General features: G+C 39.6%; 1 protein-coding gene across 1 annotated transcript in view; it reads right to left on the bottom strand.

Annotated features, from left to right (window-relative positions):
• Positions 1-3,676, bottom strand: part of TACR3 (tachykinin receptor 3) — a 41,738-nt gene extending 38,062 nt beyond the window's left edge. The window contains exon 1 of the mRNA XM_016223584.2: positions 3,162-3,676. Coding sequence (XP_016079070.2) covers positions 3,162-3,676 — 515 coding nt within the window. The remainder of the gene's footprint in view (positions 1-3,161) is intronic.
• Positions 3,677-24,545: the final 20,869 nt, after the last annotated feature.

Genomic DNA, 24,545 nt, shown 5'->3' with positions numbered 1-24,545 from the left:
CTGAAGGAAAGCCAAATGTGCCTGAATCAAAGGGGAAGTAGTTTCCAAGCTCAGAGGATCTTTTAACTTTAGGCAGAGGGACAGATTGAATTAAGTGTTTTCCATTTGGGCTGTGAGGACCCAATTCAGTTTATATTAAGTGGAGACAGAAAACAGTCACTATTCAATAAGTTAGGTGTTCACATTGTCGTCTAAATGGTGTTTTCCTTATCAATAAAAACTAAATAGGGGTTAAATAACTTTTAAGGTTATTTCAATAAAGCATTAATTATATAAGAAAATATAATTTCTGTGAGCATAGGCTGTCAACTATGTTCTACATAGGGCAGGGAGTTCAGGTGACCATAAACAGGCACCACGACTCACCTGAGCTTCCTCAGAAGGGTCAACCTTACAAACTTAAATCTACCAAATAATTGCAAATACCAGTTTTCCAGTTCATGCTTGATAAAACACCAATGAAGAGAGATTCCTTGCACTAAACTATTGGCAGTTCTAAGAACTGATATATTTGTATAATATTTGATTCTAAAAATTATCTTAAACAGGCTTTTCTCTATTTCTTTTTATTACTTGTGTGCTCAAAGAGTATTCCTTTAAATAACAGTTTTAAAAAATATTTTCAGTATCCAAACCGAGTGTGCTTTGGACTGTGCTGCAAATTGTATGCTCCATAAATTTTGTATAGTTTTAGGGAATGAATGTTTTCTAGAAAAGAATAAGTAGTACAATATTCATTAATGTCAAACCAGTGAGTGTAATAACATAGCATTATACTAGCCATTAAAATAACTCCAAGGCCATTTCATATTTGGTATAAATGTTGGCAGAAAGTATTTCTTACTTGAAATACTACCAATTTCACACATACTACATTTTCATCAAATTTCATAAGTGCATCATTAAAATGTCGAGAATACAGTGAGAATTTCACAACATGGTGTGCTAATGCCTCTCCTCCTGGTCACAACATTAAAAACCATGTACATACAAGAAATATAAAGGAAAAAGAAGAAAGAAAGAAAGAAAGAAAGAAAGAAAAAGAAAGAAAGAAAGAAAGAAAGAAAGAAAGGAAGGAAGGAAGGAAGGAAGGAAGGAAGGAAGGAAGGAAGGAAGGAAGGAAGGAAGGAAGAAAGGAAGAAAGAAAGAAAGAAAGAAAGAAAGAAAGAAAGAAAGAAAGAAAGAAAGAAAGAAAGAAAGAAAAAGAAAAGAAAGAAAGAAAGAAAGAACAATAAAAAAGATGCTCAAACCAAAGCAACATTCATTTCTGTCTTGGTAGAGGAAGGTTAGAAACAATTTTACCTGCTCCCCTTTGGGGACTGATTTTGTTGCTTTTTATTTCTGTCCCTACAAAAATGAAGGGTTGAGACATGTGGGAGACCAGCAATAAAGGAGAAATGATGATTGACAGTTTCAGAGGCTGTAAAAAATGTGATTTTGTGCTGATTTCTCCTAGTTAGTGGCAACTAAGCACTGCTCCTTCAGTTTAACCCTCTGGGTCTGGCATTTGAAAGTTTCTAAAGATGTTAGCAGCACCTCTGTGCTCACTATTTCAAATAAACACAAAGGGTAGACTTATGGAAAGAACTTGTTCATGTCTTATAATGGTGGCTTAATGTAGTAAAAATTATTAAGCCTCATTTTATTTTGACACAGGCTTCTTAATGTCAAAAAAGTGCTCTTTTCTTTCTACTGATGAGAATATTGAGACTTGAAGTTACAGTGAAACCTTCCGCTGTATCCCCCATGCACAAAACCAAGGCTGGCATCAACTGGTGTGGTTCTTTTTTTTTTTTTTTAGCATGATGTTGAATTAAAGTGTAACCAGCTTCAATAACAGGTGGGGATTTACCATTGTCCTAACACAAGCATGCATATTTCATAATGTTCAATATAAGAACACTAATGCACACAAAAAATTTAAAAAACTTAAATATGAAAACAAATGTTGGAGGTCTACCCAGCTTTTAAAAATTGTTTGAATATCTCAGAATCTCCACTGTAGATAAGGGAACAACCTAAAAAGTTATCTTAAACAGCTATAAATTAGTGTGTCTCATTTAAAAAAAATATTTATTGAATTTATTGGTGTGCTATTGGTTAATAAAATGATATAGGTTTCAGGTGTACAATTCTATAATCCATCATCTGTATATTGTGTTGTGTGTTCACCACCGCCCCAAGTCAAGTGTCCTTCTGTCACCATTTACCCCCCATTTACCTTCTTCCACCTACCCCCACCCCCCTTTCCCTCTGGTAATCACCACATGGTTGTCTTGTGTCTATGAGGTTGGTTTTTTTTTCCTTTGCTTAATCCTTCACCTTTTCTATCCAGCCCACCAACCCCCCTTCTGTCTGCCGGCTGTCAGTCTGTTCTCTAACCATTTATTCCTTGAGTTCATGGTTGCTCCTTATGGGAAAGATTTGGATGCAATGTTCAAGGCACAGGATTCACCCAACTCAGTCTCTGCAGATTACAGGGAGAGAAATCGAACCAGAGACACTGTGGAAGCTGCTGGCTGGTGGCAGCCTTTGGGAGGGAGTTTGTTGCCTCGGATGGATGGATGGATGGATGGATGGATGGAGGAAGGATGGAAGGATGGATGGATGGATGGATGGATGGATGGATGGATGGATGGATGGAGGAAGGATGGATGGATGGATGATGGATGGATGGATGATGGATGGATGGATGCTCCATGCCTGGGCGGCCAAACCAGGGCTGGCCCTGGGATTAGGATTTGGGGAGTGTGGTGATGGGTGGGGGTGTGGCCCAGCAAACCAGAGAGCAGAAGGAAGGGTGGGGGACCACTCTCCGCCCCTTTGTCTGACAGAGAGATGAAAGGCCAAAAAGTACATTTCACAGACACATAAGTTTTGCTGCGGTTGTTGGAAGCCATTTGAGAAATGTGCTAGTATTAAGAGTTTCTAGGTGACTTTATCCCAGCTGGGATGACAGATGTCCCCATCTCCCGCATTCGCCTCCTTCAGTCCCTCCAGACGCCCTTAGTGGGGATCAAGGGGTCGGGGTTGGGGGGGGCAGGCCACGGAAGCAGCCGGGCGCAGCCCCGGGAGGGCTACCCCAGGCTCCTGGCCGCCGCCGGCTCCCTTCCTCCGGCCGCACGCGCCCGGCCCTCCCCCGCCCGCCCGCCTGCGCTCACCTGTCCACCGCGATGGCCGTCATGGAGTAGATGCTGGCGAACACCGCCGTGATGGGAAAGAAATTCTGGAAGCGGCAGTAGCTGGCGCCGAAGTACCACTCGCTGTGGAGCGCGTAGATGAAGTTGACCAAGGTGTTGAAAGCGGCCATGGAGGCGTCGGAGAAAGCCAGGTTCACGAGGAAGTAGTTGGTGACGGTCCTCATGCGCTTGTGCGCCAGGATGATCCAGATGACCACGAGGTTCCCGAAGACCGCCACGGCCACCACGGCGCCGTAGGCGAGGGACCAGAGCGCGATGCGCCAGGGCGGCTGCACGAACTGGTTGGTGAGGTTGGCGCGGGGCTGCGAGGGCTCGGGCGCGGGCGCGGGCGCGGGGGACGGGGCGAGGCCGCCGGCCTGGGCCAGCAGCTGCAGCCACTCGGCCGCCGCCCCCGCGCTCGCCCCCGGCCCGCGCGCCTCGCCCAGGCCCCCCGCGGCGCCCGCCGTCCAGTTCCCCGCGCCGGGCACAGAGGCCATGGCCGCGGCCCCGCCGCCCCGCCGCCCCGCCGCCGGCCCCAGCCGAGCCCCTGAAGTTCTTCGCCCCCGGGTCGCGCCCTCCCCTCCGCCCCCCTGGCAGCGCCGCGGGCAGGTGAAGGGGTGCTCCGAGCCCGCAAGTGACGGGGAGCGCGGGGGCCACCCGCGCCGCGGAGTGGGCGACTTTGGCCGGCTGGCAGGGCGAGTCCTTGGGGAGGGAGATCTAAGTCAGGGGCTGTCACCAGGGGGATCTCGGGTTTGCCCGGCGGGAGCTCCCCGCACCGGCTGGAGCGCTGAGGCTCCGGGCGGGGGCGCGCTTTATAGCCGCCGAGGCCCCCGCTTTGGTGACGTGCTGGGGGCTGACCAACCCCTGGGCAGCCCGGGCGCGCTCGGGCCCTCCGCCGCCCTGCGGAGCGCCTTCCTTCGCCGCCCGGCACCTGGAGCTCGGCGGGCGGACGCGCTCACGGGTGGGCTGCGGGGCTCCGAGGCAGAGCACAGCCAAGCGAACGAGCCGCCGGACCGACCGACACCGCACGATGCCGCTCACCTGTGCAATCTAAGGGAGAAAATCAACTGACGAACAAGATAGGACCACAGGCACGGGAGCGTGGGACAGACGGACAGATCTCAGAGGGAAGGCGGCAGGGAGGCGGGAGAGATGGACCAGAGAACTTGCAGGCGGGTGCGCGCAGCCCAGGGACACAGACAGCAGGCAGGGGAAGGGCTGGGGGGGGGGGGGGGGGGTGAAGGGGAGAAAATAGGGGACGTCTGTGATACTCTCAACAATAAAATAAATTTTAAAAAATCTCTCCAAGGTTGTTTTAACTCTTTTAACCTCAGGATATTTTGCTGAGGTCCCTGGTCTCAGACATTTGCTGTGGACTGTTCTTTTCTGAACCAACGAAACCATTCACCGGTAAGTCAAAAGCGCCTCTCAGGGGATTTTTTCTGAGAGGGTGGGTGTAGCCTGCTGCGGGTTGTGGGGACAGCTGGCCACGCCAGGTGTTAGGTGTTACCGGCTTTCAGAATTTCACTCAACTTTCTGCCTGTGTGTTTATGCTATCACTTCTCAGGTCCCCTTTCCTCTAGCTCCCACCCCCAGAGTTCATTCCCCCTCCCTCTAATCTCTGTCACCTGGAGAGGCCATGGTTTCTCCTGGAGGACTCTGCTCTCCCTGGAAGGCCATACAGCACAGAGGGTAAATCAGAAACCCCGAGATGTGTTTTCTTGAAAAACGGCAAGAATTGGATTTCTTTATTTCTCTGGGATAAACATACCCCACCAGCAATCTAAATACATACACTTGGTTATGCAGTTTTGCACATTTGGCTCTTTGGTTTTCAGGGCCTGGCCATGAGGATGTACTGATGAAGGTGAACAGCAATATCCTTAGTTTCATGGGCCGATGGGCAGGCCTGACTTCTGAGCTTTGGCTGGAGCAGATGAGCTGGAGAAAGTAGTCTGTGCTTAGATAGATCTTACAGGCAATTAATCAGTATTTTCCAGAGGCGATGCCCTCCTTTATTAGTTTATTGGGGGCAGGGATTTCATGTTAAACATAATTTAGCAATCTCCTGTAAACATCTGAAATCTTTGAACCTCAGTTTCCTCACTTAAAAATTAAAAATGAAAAAATATCTAATTTACAGGGTAATTATGAGGGTGAGTGGTTTCAACAGAATTCATTCAGCAACACCAGGCAAGATGCAGATTTCAATAAATGTTAACTGCTTCCCTCTTGTTATTGTAGTGCATTTCATCTAAATGTTTTCAGGTAAAAGGAATCACAGTAAATTTTCTTTACTTCAAGAGAAGGTGCCTTCTAATTTGTGAATATTCTGTACCATTTAGCTTCCCAGTTCAGAATATATTCTTTAAAAATCCTGCAATGATCATTGCACAAATGGACGTAGGGTGACTGGTAATGACTAGTGTCTTCCATTTTATATTTTTTAATGATGAAAACAGTAGTGGATAGAAATGAGTTTGAGGCAACCTGATCATTGCATTGACACAACCCTGCTTCAAAGTAAATGCATACTGAAAGTGACAATTATCAAGGGTTATTATTTCCCAGAGAGGTCTGTGAAAATATATCATAAACCATAAGTAACGTTAATAGAGATTTCACATTTCCTGCTTACTAATTCTAAATTAAACCATGTTTTAAAGGCAAATTACTTCTTTCTGCCAATTCATCATCTAGAAATTACTTGAGTTACAAATGAAAGCTTCTTTCTTCCCTAATGAAATCATGACTTTTTAAAAATTCCTTTGTATGATACACATCATTTTTCAAAATTATAAAATGGATCATCGTGGTGGTTTGGTAATTGTGCATATTTTGATAAAATATTTTAAGTTGTAAAATCACTTGGTTGTGTAGAAATCCATTTAGTTTACACTGCTGCTTTACTTACCCATACAGCATATCGTAAGTCTGTGATTAGGTTTCCTTGGACTTACATATGAGTGGAAATGATACGACAAATAATAAGTGACAATGATGAAATTAGAAGTAGTTACAATGCAAGGGGCTTAAGGAAGTCTTTCTTTGCAGAAGAAGAGAGGCATCCAGGTCATGCCTTTCCTTCTAGGTCTTGCTTACAGAGAGAGACTCTCCTGGTATCCCAGAGTGGTACTAGGGGGCAGCCCTTTTTCATTCATTGCTTCAGTCATTTCTCAGGTATGATTTCAGTATTGTTCTCTCCAGGAATGTGACAAGGAAACAATCAGCTATGAAGCTTGTCCTCCTGCAGCCCACAGACTATCAGTATTTTTGACATTCAGGCAACTATTATGAATAGTAAAATAGGTAGTTACAGAAAAAAATGGAGTGTGTGACTCAGTTGAAGGATGTTGTGCTCAGTGGATTCTGGATTCTGTCAACTTCTCTTAAAAAATGGGAAGGTTTAGGAGGTAAGGAAAGGCTAAGGAAAGGGGTTCCTGAGTGAGAGGATTTGGGAAATAATCTGCCCATTGTGGCTCCAGAACCTGAGTCCTGCGCTTATCTGAGCCTACTCTGCTGGTTTAATTATCCTTCCTCATTGTATTTCACTTCTCACAAGAACTCCGAAGCCTTCATCATGGGCCACTGGGGGGAGAAGAAAGGGGCAGAGGAAATGGTAACAGACCAGGTTCCCCTTAGGGAAGGAAGCTATACTCTTGCATTTAAAGCCTGGGAGTGTGGGAGAGCATGCACCGGATGTCTCAGGATGCTGGGAGGGAAGCCAAGCGTGGGACCCTAGGGGAGAGCGTAAGGTTTTAGATAACAGTGACTAAATCTTGGTTTGACTGCATAAGTATAATACACATTATGATCATTTATGTAAATGCTTGCTCTTTATTCCTAATAACCAAGAAGCGTTTACCTATTTTTATGCATAATAAAACACTAGGGTCATACCTATTTGTACAAAACCTTTTCATGATGAGAGGCGAGAATGACAGAATTGAAGATTCATGTCTTCCATCTCTTCTTCTGGGGCTATGCCCAATCAAGAAAATGGAAAGGGTATTATCCAAACAACTTAAATTATTTCTCTTCCTACTTTCTCTTTTTCCTCTCTGCCTCTCACTCCTTTTCTTTCCTTCTTTATTTCCTAAGGATACTTACATTGTGGTGGTTTAATTTTAGAAAATTAAACGCATGTCTGATGTAGTTCCATGGAATTATATAGTGATGATAATTTTGTTACCCGCACTTTTACCCTCAAATATTTTGGAGACAATTTTCCAAAGAAACATAAATGTATTCATACAAATTTGTTAAAAATTTATTTTAGTAACAGCTTTTGTTTATTTTTTGTGTAAGAGGAGAAAGTGTTCTATTCAAGTAAATATGGGGTGGTAGGTCAAACATCTGTTGATATCTGCAAATACTGTACATTTATAGGGTTCTATGATTGATATATAATTCCTGTGCTACACATTAATTTGCTGTCATTTAAAGGAGAAATTAAAAATTAGTTGTACAGGAGGTGCTGATATCTTTATTTATATATGCCTCATTTATGGGTGGTATAATTTTTTTATTTGAAATATGATCATTGCATAAGCTCCACAAGAATGAAAGTATATTAAATAGTAAATAGATAAAATTTGCTCATAATTGTGCAAAAAGTTTTGTGGATGCAGATTTATTTCCAAATGTTCTTGGTGGCTTACTCTATACTCAAATCAGCATTTGACATGGTGATTTGAGTATAGATTAAATTAAAAATTTAAATATAGCCAGTTCTCTGAGGAACAAATTACATTCTAGTCTTTGTACTATTATATGCTGGCTAGTGTACTATTCTACAAAGTTATTGATCAAGTGCTGAAAAGAAAGCATGTACTGTCAATATATGTGTCTTTATTTATTTACAAATTATATGTACATATATATTGCATGATTGTACTAATATATTATATACATTTAAATTTTCCAAACAGTATAAAACAAAAGGATGATACCATTGACAATATTCTTTTTTGTTAATCCTGACCTGAGGATTTTTTTTCCATTGATTTTTTTAGAGAGAGTGGAAGGGAGGAGGAGAGACAGTGAGAGAGAAACATCCTTCCCTCTACTCTCTCTGAAAAAAGCAATGGAAAAAAAAGTATCCTCAGGTGAGGATAAAAAAAAAAAATTACAGAGAATGTAACATCCACTAAAGAGTAGCACAGATATAAGACAGAGCTCTCAGATATAGTAATTCAGAGAACTTCAGCAAACTAAAAATAATTTCATTAACTGACAAGCAGTTGACCATTTTGAATTGAATAGTTTCTTAGTCTAAAGCAAAATTTTTGTAGATATAAATAAGCAGAACAAGCAAACAAAAAACAGTACTTAAAGATTTATTTTGAGCAAGAAGCTAGGCAAGTATTAAGATCCTAAGTCTGCACTGCTCAGCATAGTAGCCACTACTCACACATGGCTAGTGAGTTGTTGAAATGTGAAGTAAGCGTAAAATACACACTAGACTTCAATCACTTACTATGAGAAAGTAAATAAAAATATCTCCTTGGTAATTTTATATTGATTACACATAGAAACAATAAGGACATATTGATAATGGGTTACTATCTGCTTGTGGGATGAGAGAAAGGATATGTAAGAACCCAAGCATAATTTAATTTTTATGCACACATAAGAAACCATATAACTCAAACACTAGGATTTGGTTCAGCTATTTTTAACAAATATTATGCCATTTTTAACCCTTTCTATATAAGGCATCTATCAGATATTGAACTGGATGAACTCTATCTGATTATTAGAGCCAAAATTTTCAGGCTAGAATGGACTAAATGATGTGAGCAATTTATGCCCAGATTTTTGTCAAAATGAGACCTCTTTCTGTTTATAAGGATACAAAATGTTAATGGCTAACACCAGAGCAATATACAGCACTATTGTGTCTCTAGGTATTAGTTACATTAAATTTAACAGTATTATTGAAAATAATTATGCATATTACACAGATTCTGTCCTTAAGGAAAGTAAAAATTAAATACTATATCAACACATACAAAATTAATTCATTTTTACAATATATATTTTTTGAGTACCTACACTGTGTGGCACTGTTTTAAGAAGTATAATATTAAAAGGCCAAATGAGAGGTCAAAATAGGAATCAGGGAAGTGGAAACTCACATGCATTTTGATTGCTTACAATATACTTTGCCACATTCATGAAGCACTCACTGTGTGTCAGTAATATTCCAAGGCTTTACATTTATCAACTTATTATCATCATAACAACTGTATGATGACATTTGTCATTTTTTTAATATACATTTTTATTGATTTCAGAGAGAGGAAGAGAGAGGGAGAGAGAGACAGAAACATCAATGATGAGAGAGTCACTGATCGGCTGCCTCCTGCACGCCCCCTACTGGGGATCGAGCCCGCAACCTGGGCATGTGCCCTGACCGGGAATCGAACATCGATCTCCTGGATCTGCGATCCCCTGGATCCTAGGTTGACATTCAACCCCTGAGCCACGCCCAGCTGGGCATCATTATTTTATAGATGAGAAAATTCAGGCTAAACGAGGTTAAATGATATAACTCACAGCTATTTAAGTGGATGAAGAATCCAAACTCAGCAGTCCGGCTTCAGCAACCATGCATTTAACTTTGGATGTTGGGAGAAAGAAATTTACGATGGAGCAAACAGCCTGTGTGACAAGGACAAGAAAAAAGCATGTGAGCAACTAGGAAACATTAACTGGTCCTTCTATGGGTACTTGGTTTGTATCAACTTAAATTCGTTGGTTGCAACAAAACCAATTCTTGCTAAGGTAAGCAAGGTTTTCTGTTTTACTTTTCTTTCTTTCTTTGTTTTGAAAGCCTGTGGGGTTCACGACAGTAATAGAAAAGGTTGAGAATAAGACTCAGACATGAACAACATCAGAGCTGCTCTAGGTGTTCCGGATTTTGCTGCAATAATAAATACACACCATCAATTTTCCCCTTGCATTACTCCAATAACTTTGAATCAATACCAATAAAGATTCCAAGTCTGGACTCTGCAGACCCTGTGAGATAAACTATAAGGACTGAAAGAACTGCAAAAAAATTTTTGAACTTTACAGAGTAGATTTGTTCTTAGTAGTAGCATTAGTTGTGTAATTATGAAACTGTATTTTAAGAGAACTGTAAGACAATATATTTAGAACTAGGGTTCTCATGTTGGGAGATGGGAAGTGCAAATATTAAAGGATAGAAAGGGAGGACTCATAATGTTGGATTTGAATTGGTGGTATAAGTATTAACTCATGATTTAATTTTTTAACCCTGCTCACTGAAGAAGTCTAGAAACAATGATATCCCCACTGTCAATACAAACAAATAGAGGTCAAATCTTAGTTTCTAAACACTGTTCTCCACTAAAAAACAAAAAAAAACAACCAAAAAAACCCACCAAAAACCAGAAGGTAATAGAGAATTAACAGCTTGCAGAACTGGGACAGAGAAAGTACAAGGCGAAACTATTCTGTCTTATTATGGTGAAAGAAAAGTGTCCAAAGATTATAGAATCATAGCAGAAGGGCAGAAAGCCAGTTCTCAGGAATCAAATTGGACCAACTCAACATCAAAAAGATAATAATGATTATAACGCACAGTGTTTGGAAGCAGGAGTCCGTTTTGATACTAAGAAGTGGTGGGGGAAAGAAGACTTTCCTTTATAGAAAAATGCCAACAAGTTATAAGGAATAACAGAAAAATCACCCTTTTCACAAAGTAATATTTAATTTAGGCAATAATTATTGAATGATACTCAAATGCACACAAATAACAAAGTGTATACTTTTTTAATGCCTCTATTCACATTCTTTTAAAAACAAGTTGTTTAAAAAACAACATGTTTTATATTCGGGGCATTTTTTGTTTACTTTATCATAAAATTGATTCATTATGGGCCATGTGACTTAAGAGAGGTGTTATTTAATGACTATTTAGCTTTTGTGGAGAGATGCGGTAAACGAGGACAATAGCTATATTCAACTTCAAAAAACCCCACAATATGATTATTGTGAAATTGCCTAACAAAATGTGACAATGATATTCTCTTCTATTGCACTCATTTATTTCAAATGGAAGGAACCTCGAACAGAGCTATAATTTACAAAGCAGAAAGACAGTTCAGACATTTCATAGAACAAGTGGTTATTTTTATTAAGTAATGTGGTCATTAGTCAATTAGCTTTTTTTTTCTTAATATGTCTTTATTGATTTCAGGGAGAAGAAGGGAGAAAGAGAGAAACATCAGTGATGAGAGTCATTGACCAGCTGCCTCCTGCCCGCCCCCTGCTGGGGATGGAGCCCGAAACCCGGGCATGTGCCCTGACCGGGAATCGAACCTCAATCTCCTCTATCATAGGTTGATGCTCAACTGCTGAGCCACACTGGCCGGCCTGTTAACTTTTTAATTGTAGCTGTTCTAATATATATAAGGGTATCCCCCCAAAATGTATACACACACTTTGAATAATTATAAAGGCAGTGTTTATTAAAATACATTTCATTTTCAAAATTAAGCTATCAGCTGTTAAGGTGTGTATACATTTTTGGGGGACACCCTGTACGTAGTGGTTCATTTTGGGGAGGGGGGGTCTGGAATCTGAGCAGCTAAGCCACATAGGTGTTGCTTGCTTATGTCACTGACCTCCAATAAAAACCCTGGACATTAAGGCTCAGGTAAGATTTCCTGCTTGGCAATACAGTCATGTGCTCTCACCTATCATTTCTGTGCGACTCCCTGGGTGCATACACCTGGAAGCATGGTTACATTTTCTCCTGAACTTTGCCTCATGTACCTTTTCTTTTGCTGATTTAATCTGTGTCCTTTCATTATAATAAACCTTAATCATGAGTATAACAGATCTTTCTGAGGCCCATGAATCCTTCTAGTGAATCATTGAGCCTGAGGATGGTCAAGGGGACTCCATCACATGCTCTTAACATATTAATCCAATTATTTGATATTTCCTTTCTGATGTCAAATATGTGTGTCATATTTGAATCTAGTTTAGGTAAATGTTGTATTTTTCAACTGTTTGTTTTTGCCTTTTTGTATACCTTGTGGTTGTTTGTACATGTTGTGTTGGGTAATAGGAATGAAATAAACCGGCCTTTAGTGTGAGAATTTATGTCCACCTGCTTTGTTGGGCTGTGTTTAGTGTCTGTTGTAGCTATAAACACTAGAGACTCCAGATTCCTATTGTCCTTGTTTATGTCTCTTTTTCTTGTCCTGCAGGCATCTCTAGGTATTGTTCCTGAGCTTTGCAGCTCTTTCCGTTGTAATCACTGTTACTATACTGGAGCCCATTTGCTGTGCTGGTGCACTGTAGGACAGGAAAAAAGTTTTATAATCTTTTGATTAAATCTAAGTCTTTTAGTGGGACTTTGCCTCAGGCAGTGGCCTTCACAAGTGTTCATGACCTTCCTTCAGTTTATAGCTTTTTTTTTTAACCTTGCCCCTGACTCCCTTCCTTGTCTGCAGCATTTGTAACTTATATTTTTAAAACCGTGTCTGCTATAGTTTTCACCTGGGAGCGACACAGGAAAGTAGGAGAGGCTGGGGTGGGCAGGACTCCCTTTCACCCAGCTGGGACAGGGTTTCAGAATCGTGCTCAGGCAGAATACTTTCCCCTGGTGAGTCGCCTTTGTCTAGAAAAGGCATCAGGAGTGTTTCATAAGGGTTACTCTTTCTCTCACCCTGGCAGAGCCACAAGAGGATCTTTCTTGTGTGCTCATAATAAATGCCTGATAGGATTTTTTGGAGGGGAAGCCCATGAAAGTATAAGTTCCTCTAAGACGATATGCCTACTCTCATGCTAGTCCACCCTCGTTTTTCCAAAATTCACCAAAATTACCATGTATTTCTTCAGCTTTATGGTTTTATATGCTTCTATTCTAGGTAAACAAATCTTGGTTGCTGTGTATCTCTAGAAGCACCTCTCTCTCCAGATTTTGGGGTGGCAATTTCCCTATGACCTCAATTCTCTGATGGATCTAAACAAAGTCATCAGTTTTCAGTGTATTCTGCTTTCTTTCACTGTCAGGATAGGAGTAAAGACTTCCAAGACCTTTATATGTCAGAGCTAAAACTAGAAGCTTTCTAATGAATTTTTAGAATGTATATTTTATCAATTTCTCCCATGTTTTTGTGTGTTGTCAAAGTAATGATTCTTGCTCTGTATTGTTTTTAAAGGAATGCAAAATATCAATATTGAAGTATTTTATAGTTCAGTCAACAAAACACTGTCATGCATTAAATGATTAAGTGAAATTAGAATAGACTACATTTTGTATAGGATTATTAAAAATCAAGAAATAGCTTCCAGAAAGTTTATGCAGAATTTTATAAATTTGAATGGAAATTGAAAAGGCACTGTGTATTTTAATACTTTACTGTATTTACCAGGCAAGGAAGGGAATGAGAGAAATGGTTGCTAGTGAGAAATATAAGGAGTGTTTGCAGATGTGGGTCATCCAGAGGTAGCAAATGGGGTTCTATTGATAAGAGTAATTATAATTTCCAAAGATTGAACACCTGAATTAATCTGAAATATAATTATATTACTTATAAAATTGTAGAACACACGTACTTATGTAAGCAGGGATTTAAGTTTTTTTTTACTTAAGCTTCTTTCTCCTGGGCCTTTGCACCCTGCACTCCCCTTGATTCCGGACTGAAGCATTTAAGGAGGTGGCACAGCTGTGAACAATGGGTTAAGATATCACCTTATCAAGACCAAGATGCATGGCCAGGCAGACCTCAAAATGAGTCAAGGTATCACCAGGTGATATCTTGATATATTGAGACATCGCCAGGTGACCAAGATCAAAAGAATGACCTCCAGGACTGCATGTAGCTGCATTCCATTCCCAGCCTCAGTTGGCCCATATAACCCGATCCCTAGGCCGCTCCTTAAGACAGGTTTTGGATGCTCGTATGCTCCCTGCCTTCTTGGTTGGCAGCCTTCTCAATAAACGCCTTAGAAGATTCAACCCGGCCTCCATTAAACTGGATACAGCAACAGGCAGCCCAAGCCCATCGGGGTGTCCCAGCAGCATATTTTTGGGACTGGGCCGGAACCCTCCTCTGAGCCCTAAGGTGAGCCCCGTCGGGGGTGGTTGCCTGGACTCGGGAGGCTTCATGTGGGCGCCTGTGGGAACTCCCCAGCAGCTGCCGAGTCATTCAACTCAGGGCCCTTCCTTAAGCGCTTCCGAGCTTTCCCAGTCGCCTTCGCTGTGGGTTGAACTGGGTTCTGTTTGCGCCTGTCCCCGTCTGACCTGTAGGTTCCCAGCCATTGGAAGCCAGGAGAGGCACATTTAAGGTGCCTTCAGTTTCTGTTTCTGTTGTCTGTGGTGTTGTATAGCTTGAAAAGCGTGGGAAGTGCACTGGCAACCCCCCGGCAGCCCGCTGGGCTGCATTCTGGTTGACCTATGCTTCTGTAACCCTGCAAGGAGGGGCATCTGTTGGCTGTTGTCCCCTATCCGGGGTGAGCTTGGCCAGCTCCTGGTTGCAAGGGGCCTCTCACGGCCCTGGCCTGGTCTCCGCACCCAGCCTGACAGCTTCGGGTCGGGACTTAGCCCCGCGTGGTGCAGGGCATTCGGCCTGGTGTTCCGTCTGGCTGTGCAAGGGAGGCCGCAAGTGGTTGTCTGTCTGCTGTATGTCGGCTGTCTGTTGTGCGCATCTGTAAATATTGTATATTAGGGTAGTTTCGCTTGTGTAACTTTGCCTGTAATATTGCTTAAAATGTGTTTAAAGATGGGAGCGTATCCCACTTTGCTGCTTGTGGCGTCCTGAACCCAGGGGGAGTTGGGGATTGCAGGGACTTGCCGCTCTGCTCTCCTCTCAAGGCATCAGCGGCCTGAAATGCTTCACTAGTGAGAGTTTTGTCTGTCTGTCTGCAATGTGACCTTGGTCATAGATGTGCTTTGCTTGCTTTTGTCTTTTTAGGGACTTGGTCTGCTCTTTGCCATTTGTGGACACTGGGAATCCTGTCTGCTGTCTGGGCTTTGCACCCCTTAGGTGGAAGGTCTTCGGTGCTGGGTTCGAGCGAGATGAAGATTCTAGGCTGACCCATGCTTCCCGGAGTGATTCAATGACATGGAAGCACGGGTCAGCCTTGGCATCTTCATCTCGCACGAACCCAGCACAGCACAAGACTTTCCGTCTAAGTGGCGCAAAGAGGGACTGGGGAGGGGCGGAATGGGTCACTGGGGAGAAAAGGGGACATCTGTAATACTTTGAACAAAAATAAAAAACTAATAATAAAATAAAATAAAAAAATAAAATCCAACAAACTCAAAAAAGAAGAAAAAAAGATCCCTCCTTTTGAGAGTACTCATTCATTTTCTTTAGGAGTTGTTTTGTTTCTGTTTTAAAATAGTATAAAAGATCTCTTCTTATGTACAAGATTTCATAGTATTATATTCTACTCAGAGAGGGAAAAATGGGAAATAAACCTTTTTAAACCCCCTAAGTTTTCTCCCTGAAGGGCCAGAGCTGTCGAAATGCCTTCAGGCAGAGGGGGTCACACCCACTCTGTAAAGAGAAAAAAAAAGGTATTTTCACTTTAAGGCTGTCTGGGACCGGGGAGTTACAAATTTTGCCAAGAAAATGCCTTGGGAAATAATTGGCTTTAAAATCTCAAGGTTGTTGAGACATAATAAATTAGATATAACTGAAATGAAGGGTCTTTATAAGGCTTTACAGTAATAATTTTATATATATAGCTAAACAGTTTTCCAAAGTCTTTGTTTACTTAAGATTGGAATTTTGCTGGGTTAAATAATAAAAATTATTAAATATCTAGGTATTTTGAAATAACGGGATACTGAAATGTTAATCTGAGTTGCCTACTTTTGGCTTCTTATTACAGAGAATCTGTATGGATTTGGATCTGTTATTGAATATGTCTTGAATTTTATTTGAAATATATCTTTTAAAAAATGTGAATGTATTGCTAACCTGAGGAATGTTAATTAATTCCATATCACCTAAAAATTAAGGTTTCTAAGAGTTAAGAATTCTAACTAGAAAGAAATTGTGTGGTTTTGGTAAAAGAAGGCATGAGGCATGGAGATGCATTTTGAAGGGAAAAAAGTGAGTTGCTCTAAAGCTGGTTATTTCTGAATAGGTAAGAAAGTTTGTAAAAGTTGTAGAAGGGTTATAAAGAGAAATCTTAAAAGGAAATTATAGGTAATCTGAATAATAAATTTAATTAGATAAATCTAAAGTGAACTAATACAGAATTCATTTAGTCCTTTCCATCCTATTAAAAGGGGAAGAGTCTTTCCTGTATTTGCCTAAGATGCAAAAGTTTTATAAATTATTAAAATGGCTATATGTTATGTGATATTAATCAGATACTTGAATACTTAAAAAAAAGCCATCTGCTTAATCATGGGAACGGAAGTTTTACTAGCATATGTTTGTATTTAATATCTCTTGTCATTTTGGATAAATAAATACTTTAATACTGTTCCATAATAATGATATACGATCTTTTGGTCAAATAAATTTGACAACCTTCCCAGGGTTTGGATTTTAAAAAACTTTTTCTTGACCCAGAATTGTCTTTAAGTCACACCAATAGGCCCTGGAATGCCGCAAGGGCTTTGTTTTTTCTCCTTATGAAGGAAAATCTTATACTTAAGGTACATAGGAAGCTTTGTCAAGTAAAGAAATAATAACTATATTCTATTTACATATACATGTCATTAAAATAGATGTAAAAATCTTCAGGAGTCTATAAATTCCAACATACCTTCATTTGTAACTCTATTATTCTGGAATATTGTGTTTTGCAGAAAGGATAGGATTCCATGTCAATTGCATTATAATTAAATCCATAATTGTGTCATTTTAAATTTCTTCTTATGATATAGAGACAGTCACTGTTTTGTTGTAATGCATTTGCAGAAATGTCACATCTTCTGAGGGATCCATAGAAAGGACTCTGATTTATTTTAAATTACATATCTCTGAGAATAAATTTTCAGATCATCCCCTTCGAACTGGATTAGAACTCTATAAAGTATCTGGATTTATAGAAGTACTGGCAAGAAAAATCAGGAGAAACAGAAGTTGACTATGGGATGAATGAACTGCAAATAATTATAGTTTTTGTAACTTTGTTAAAAGTACACCTGATTTCTAATCTTTCTGCTTTTCAGACATAAGAAAACTTGCAATTAGGTAAATTATGTTTTTCTCCCTACGTGATCCCTCCAGAATTTGGCAATTCTTAATGAGTGAATTGTGGCAATACGTTTCTTTGCATGAATTCAATAAGACCAGTTTTCAATTGTGGTTTTATTAACCGAGACTTAGATTGGAATGCTATGTCTAAGAGAGACTTGCCTGGACTCTGGATGTCACCAGAAAGCCTCAAGAAAATGAAGGCTGACTCTGAAGCCAATAAGAGCACCTTGCTTGGTCATATGGTTCACTGCAGTCTTTCCAGGTAAGGGACAAAGGTGGTTTTCCTGGGAGATGGCAAGGAAAGAACCTCAAGACATTTTGGGGACCTCAAGAACTTGAGGAATTCACCCAAACTTATAGGTACTGCAGGCAAAATCTGATGGCAACTAGGTAGCTCAGCTTCTTTGTCCTGAGGGGCTAATTAAAGCTTAATCATGAGATTTCAGCAAAGCACATTTTAAAAAGCCTATATGGTCAAGTGCTATTTTTATTGGGTTCATACAATCAGGCCAAATTGAAACTGAATATTACAGTAAAGAGATTGGTCTTTTGGCTCTTTAATGAAATGAGGGTGATTTTAGGGGAAAAATTGTTCCAATAGGGAAATATTAGAACTGAAATGTTTCTTGTTTTGTGTTGTTTTTCCTTCCACCAGACAATTTGTCATAATTCTTGTTGTTCTGGCTTTGCCCTAATAATACTAAAATTTATAACACGGTTTGTCTCCACCAGGTTACAAGCCTTACTCGTACTTAGGGAAAACCACCTCTAGGTACCACCGCCACCTCCTTTTGTGCCCAGGCCTCACTGTCCCTCTGACAGAGAGCAAGGGTCTCTTGGCTCTGAAGGAAAATGTCACCTTCTTTCAGCAGGTAGTAGCTGTAAGAAGAGACTCTGTGCCCCTTTTCTTTGAAATAATGCAGAGCCAAGATCCTTGAGGGGGATGTAGTAGGCAGTCAGGCAGACACGAGCAGAGCAAGGACAAGGGGCCAGGTACAGAAGGCCATCAGGGTGGAAAGCGCCAGGTGCCTAGCCAGGAACAATTGTAGGGTAGGGTGGGACCTTCCCCCAAGGAGGGCCTGTCTTAGCATATCACTGGTCGTGTTGTTTGGACCCCAGACCTTTCCTCCCTAGAGGAAACATCTAGGCCTCAGGAAAGGTTGAGAGCCAAAACTGTGGCAGGAGACTCACCTGCATTCATTGATGCCAGCTGCTATCAATTGCCCTGTCGTTGAAAGGGGATCCTACTATGTTTTCCATTAAAGGAGCAGGAGGGTTTCATAGGAGAGTGTGTATACTTTACAGGATGTCCAGGAAACTGTTTGCCTTTGAAAAATCAGCAGCAATTGGACTGTTCAAAAGAAAATTCCTCTCTATCTTATGGAAACGGGCATGTTTGCCTTCCCCCGGGTTGGCTCCTGCTCTGTAGCTTAATAGCATATTCTTATGTCCCTATGAATAGTGCTGGGGCCCTTGCCCAATTGGACGCTTGACTGTGATATTGCCACAGAAGCCTCATCCTCAGCGGGTGCGCCCTGAGCTCATATGAGATGAAAACTGCGATGGTGAAGTACATCTGTTCAGCCAGGCTGAATATATCTCTATGGCTATATTTGTCACTCCAGTGTTGGTAGGATTATTGAGTACTGAAGTAACTAATTTGGCCTGTGCTATGGTAAAAGCTCTGAATTCTACCTCCTGAGCTATAGCAGCTATAGGTTAGGAACTAGGGCAGGTAAGAGAAGCCATCCTAGGAAATCAAGCCACCACCGATTACTTATTACTCAGACACAGAGGTGTGAAGATTTTAAGGGTATGTGCTATTTCAATCTGATAACTGAACTTGTAGAGCACAAGTTACAGAAAGTCAAAGATACTCTTTCCCATGTTAAACAAAGGGAAGGTTTCTTTACTAAAGTATTTGTTGCTCTTACTTCTTGGCTGGGCTGGCATAAAGGAAGCCTTCCTCATTTTTGTTCTTTATTATGATTTGTCTAATATCTTGTTGTGGTTTTCAGTGTATGCCTCTCTTTTCTAGTGTATGTCAATTCATAAGACCTAGAAGAGGTAATCGCTGTGTGGCAGAAGCAAAGATTTTAGCACTACAGCAATATGATAGATTTAAGAATAAGATGTAGTTTAGTATAAGATGGATAGATATCAACTAATTTACCTAATCAGAGGGTGAAATGATAGGGGCACTTATAATTTCCAAAGACCAAGCACCTGAATTAACCTGCAATGTAATTCTATTACTTATAAAATTGTAGAACACATACACTTATGTAAGCAGGGATTTAAGTTTTTTTTTTTACTTAAGCTTCTTTCTTCTAGGCCTTTGCGCCCTGATCCCGGACTGAGGCAATTAAGGAGGTGGCACAGCTGTGAACAATGGGTTAAGATATCACCTAATCAAAACCAAGATGCATGGCCAGGCAGACCTCAAAATGAGTCAAGGTATCCCCTTATTGAGACATTGCCAGGTGACCAAGATCAAAAGAATGACCTCCAGGACTGCATGTAGCTGCATTCCATTCCCAGCCTCAGTTGGCCCATATAACCCTATCCCTCGGGCCTCTCCTTAAGACAGGTTTTGGATGCTTGTATGCTCCCTGCCTTCTTGGTTGGCAGCCTTCTCAATAAACGCCTTATAAGATTCAACCCAGCCTCCATTGAATTGGATACAGCAACAGGCAGCCTGCACCCCACCCGGGTTTCCTAGTAACACTATTATTTGGGTAACATTTTGAAAAGACTATGCCAGGTGGAAGAATGCAAGATATAATTGCACAAAGAAACAAGAAGATTAAGAGCAAAGCAGGACTGACCATATAAACAAAGGTATTAATGGTCAAGGGAAAATCATATCAGATCTTGGTGGGTGAATACCAGACTGTTGAAATTCAATATTTCAAAAATAGCCTATTTGCCTAAGCCATCTTATCCATGGCTTAGATGTGTTCAGCAAGCAACATAACTATTCAATAAACAAATATCAATTTATAATGTAAGGCATTCTGAATTGTGAAAGGTTTGATATAATTTCAATTTTTATATTATGTATAATCAGTTTTATATTTATTTTACTATTAATCTACTAATTAATAATACTCTTAGCCACTGGACTAAGTATATTCAGAATTTTTCACACATAGTTTATTATAAATTGGTTTTTTTTAAAGTAACTTAATCTTTGAAAGTAAAATTAGTTTTTCAGAGAAAGAACTCTATTTCTAACAACCGATATCCAGAAAATATCTTTTTAAGTGAATTATTTTTTATGAATGAGGTCAGGCAGGCAGAATTTTTCCCCCTTGTCTTTCAAGTTGTTTAAAGATACTCAAAAGGTATTGTTCAAAAGGTATTTAACATAAAAATGAAAAATCCATTCATTGAGGTTTTTTCAATGAGGAGTCTTTATAGTTTCCACTTTTTTTCTTTAACCTGGGATTTTGTAACAACTTATTACTTTGTTTCTTTTCATAATTAAACAAAATTTTTGACTAGCTATATTCGGAAAAATTGCTATTATATTAATAGCAACCTCTTAGGCTATTTTAGAAGTTCTTACTCTATTTGTCACTGTCAGTATTGTCAAAGTTTCCTTCCTCTGTAGACTACAGAGGCTACATCAGAAGAGGTGATGAACTTATCACTGGGACATTTGCTTTTGGAGCACTGAAACGCTATTTAAGAATTTTGATCACTTTGAAGGCAGTCCTGTTGTGAGGATGTCTAGGCCTCAAAAAGAGGCCATATTTTTTCTGATATATCTCCTTGAGCAAGAGACACAAACAAAAAAATAAACAAATGGGACTACATCAAAATAAAGAGTTTTTGCACAGTAAAGGAAACCATCAATAAAATAAAAAGACAGCCCACTGACTGGGAGAACATATTCACCAATATCTGATAAAGGGTTAATATTTAAAATTTATAAAGAACTTATAAAACTCAACACCAAAGAAACAAATAATCCAATTAAGGATGGACAAAGGACCTGAATAGATACCTCTCCAAAGAGGACATACAGATGGCCAATAAATATATGAAAAAAATGCTCAACATTAATAATCGTCAAAGAAATGCAAATTAAAACCCCAATGAGATATCACCTCACACCTGTCAGAATGGCTTTCACCAAGAAATACACAAATGACAAGTGTTGGTCAGGATGTGGAGAAAAGGGAACCCTTGTGCAGTGTTGGTGGGAATGCAGATTGATGCAGCCACTGTGGAAAACAGTATGGAGTTAACCAAAAAAAATTAAAAATGGAACTTCCTTATTACCCAGTGATTCGCTTTTGGGAATATATCTGAAGAAACCTAAAACACTAATTCAAAAGAATATATGAAATTTTGAGGTACTCTGTTATGCAATTGTAAATTATATAATACACTGTGGAGGGAAGGAGAAATATATTATGATTCTTCTATTCCTATGTAGTCTTCTGCAGCAGATGAGGGACGAAATTTGTTTTACCCATCTCACAAGCCCTTCTGCCAACCAAAGAAGAGTTTTGACAAATTGTTCAGCTTTGAAGGCTCTGATTAGGCCGTGATTGTAAGTTGGTGGAACTGCTGAATTAGGTCATGCACAGAGGTGTGGAGCTTTCTTTTGTGGTGAAGTACCCAGGCTGTTTCCACATAGGATAATATCTGGCCATCTTACTTACCTTCTGCTCCCTTATTCAGTTACTGACAAGGTCCTGGTAAATTTCAAAGATTCAGGTCAAGGCCTAGAAGGGAGAGAATCCCTTATTTAGGCTAATACTCTAACCCATCTCTACATTATTCCTAAGATTAGGGTTTGATGCTCAGATCCAACTAGATTGCGCTCTGTTTTCTTTTGTCTTTCATCATCCAGTGCTTTCAGCTCCCTTGAAATCTCCACTCTCTTGAAGGAGGAAGTCTGAGTGGCAGAGTCTAAGGAGCCTTAGTCAAATACTACATACAAATTCTAATTTCCAAGAGTGGGCAGAGATGATCCATTAAATTCTAGGAGAACTCACAAAATACTGCTTAATTAGTTGATCATCAAAAACCAAAGTGTATTACTAAAAAAAAAAATGGTAAAAATAATGACAAAAATGAGACCTAGAATTTATTGAAAATTTTCTGTGTGCCAGTCTCGTTCTAAACCTTTTGCATGTGTTCTGTCTTTTATTAGCTCTATCAGACTTGTGAGGTAAATATTACATAATATTTCGAGGGAATATTACTATTTTAGACATGAGAAAACTAAGAAACAATCATTCGTTTTAGGTCACACAGATAGTGAGCAGCAGGATAAACCCACACTGCCTGACCAGAGAAATTACTTCCTCAACCTACTTTTTGCTGAAACTGAGAGTAGATTGACCAGGAAGGTTTTATTTTATTTATTTATTTTATTTTTTTTAAATCCTCACCGGAGGACATGATTTTATTTTATTTTTGAGAGAGAGAGAGAGAGAGAGAGAGAGATATTTTGATGTGAGAGAAATATCTATTGGCTGCCTCCTTAAAGGGCCCCAACTGGGAATTCAGCAGCAACCCAGGTATGTGTCCCGACTGGGAGTCAAGCCTGCAACCTTTTGTTGTATCAATTGATGCTCAAATCAATGGAACCACCCAGCCAGGGCTTTTATTTCCATTTTCAAGCACATTCCTGGTGACTAGAGTCTTATCCCACTGGAGGACTGCATCATGAATAAGACAATATTTTTGTTTATGAAGTACTTTTATTACTGAAAATTCAGATTTAAAAATTTCAGGACAAAGTGTATATAGAGTTTGACCACATAAAGGGGTTTACTTAGACTAGAGTATACATAAAACCTTTTTTTAAAAGTGTAAGTTCAATTTTTTGATTTTTAGTTGAATGTATCTTGTGGTGTGTGAGCTGATGTTTCATTTCACAGGTCTTAGTAACTTTTACTGACCTAGCAAAAAGATTCGCTGTCAACTTAACCTCATCATAAAGATAATATTTACTCATCTATTCCAAGCACAAAGTTAAGGGAATTTAGGCACGGAACATAGAGATACAGTGAGTTGGAGATAGGAGATAATTACATCAAATTCATTGTCATCCATCTGAATAGTACAGTTAGCCCTGATTAAATTTCTGATAGACTAAGCTGAAGTGTCAAAGAAAAGATATTGTGTGATTAAATTTTTTGGTTCTTTTTTCAATGTTAAATATTGCAACATGCCTCAATATGTTGGCCACTGATTATAGAGGCTGTTTTATTTCATGTTGTTTATTTATCCCATAAACTAATTAAATTTGTCATTGAGCATGAAGTAATAGTGTGTCAGAGACTTTGAGAGACTTTAGTATTATTTCTCTACAACATGGATATGTTTACAAGTTTTCTCTATAATTTTTTACTATTGGTATTCCTAATAGACTTATTGTTAATATAAAACATGGTTTCTAGAAAAATTTGAGAAGTGATTATTGCGTACACAATTAAGAGGAGAAATATTATTAGTAGAAAACTTTAGATTACATATAAAAATGTTCAAAGGCAGAGTTTCAAAAGAATATTAATATACATTTCTATAATAAACACCAGGGTGCACAATTACATATTTTTGGTAGAGTGTTAAATTTGCTTACATTTTAATCTCCACATATTTAAGAACTTTTAAAAATCCATATATTGAAAGATATTATTAATTTAAAATCCCACCAGAGACGCAATAAATAAAGGTGCTGGATATCCATAGTTTTGAAGTTTCAAGAAGAACATTTGTTTGAATAACCAATTTTAAATTAGCTTGTCTGTTCCCATTTTCTCTAGAACTGATACTAGGGATATCATTTGGACTTTAAGTTCAAGGTAGTGGGTGATTCAGAAATGATTGCATCACTTGGCATGCATGTGAGAATTGTCTTACTTTTAAAGTGGAAAGCTTTATTCCAGTTGTGTTTGGAAAATTAAAAGATAACTCTTGCCCATCCGCCTTCCCCAATCTCTTCCCACTCCAACACAACTTTATTTTCTTAATGCTCTCTAAACTATAATTTTCTCTCCACTTGCATTAATAACTCATTATAATAAATCATTTCAGGTACTATTTATATGCACAACTATAAAAGGGGAGAACATAATTATTCTTTAGTATTGACTATAGACTAATAGCATGAACACAAAGGATTATTACT

The sequence above is a fragment of the Miniopterus natalensis genome, chromosome 1, assembly GCF_054644295.1.
Source record: "Miniopterus natalensis isolate mMinNat1 chromosome 1, mMinNat1.hap1, whole genome shotgun sequence".
Taxonomy (NCBI): domain Eukaryota; kingdom Metazoa; phylum Chordata; class Mammalia; order Chiroptera; family Miniopteridae; genus Miniopterus; species Miniopterus natalensis.
The sequence above is the reverse complement of the archived record's forward strand: the minus strand, read 5'-3'. Positions and strand labels throughout refer to the sequence as shown.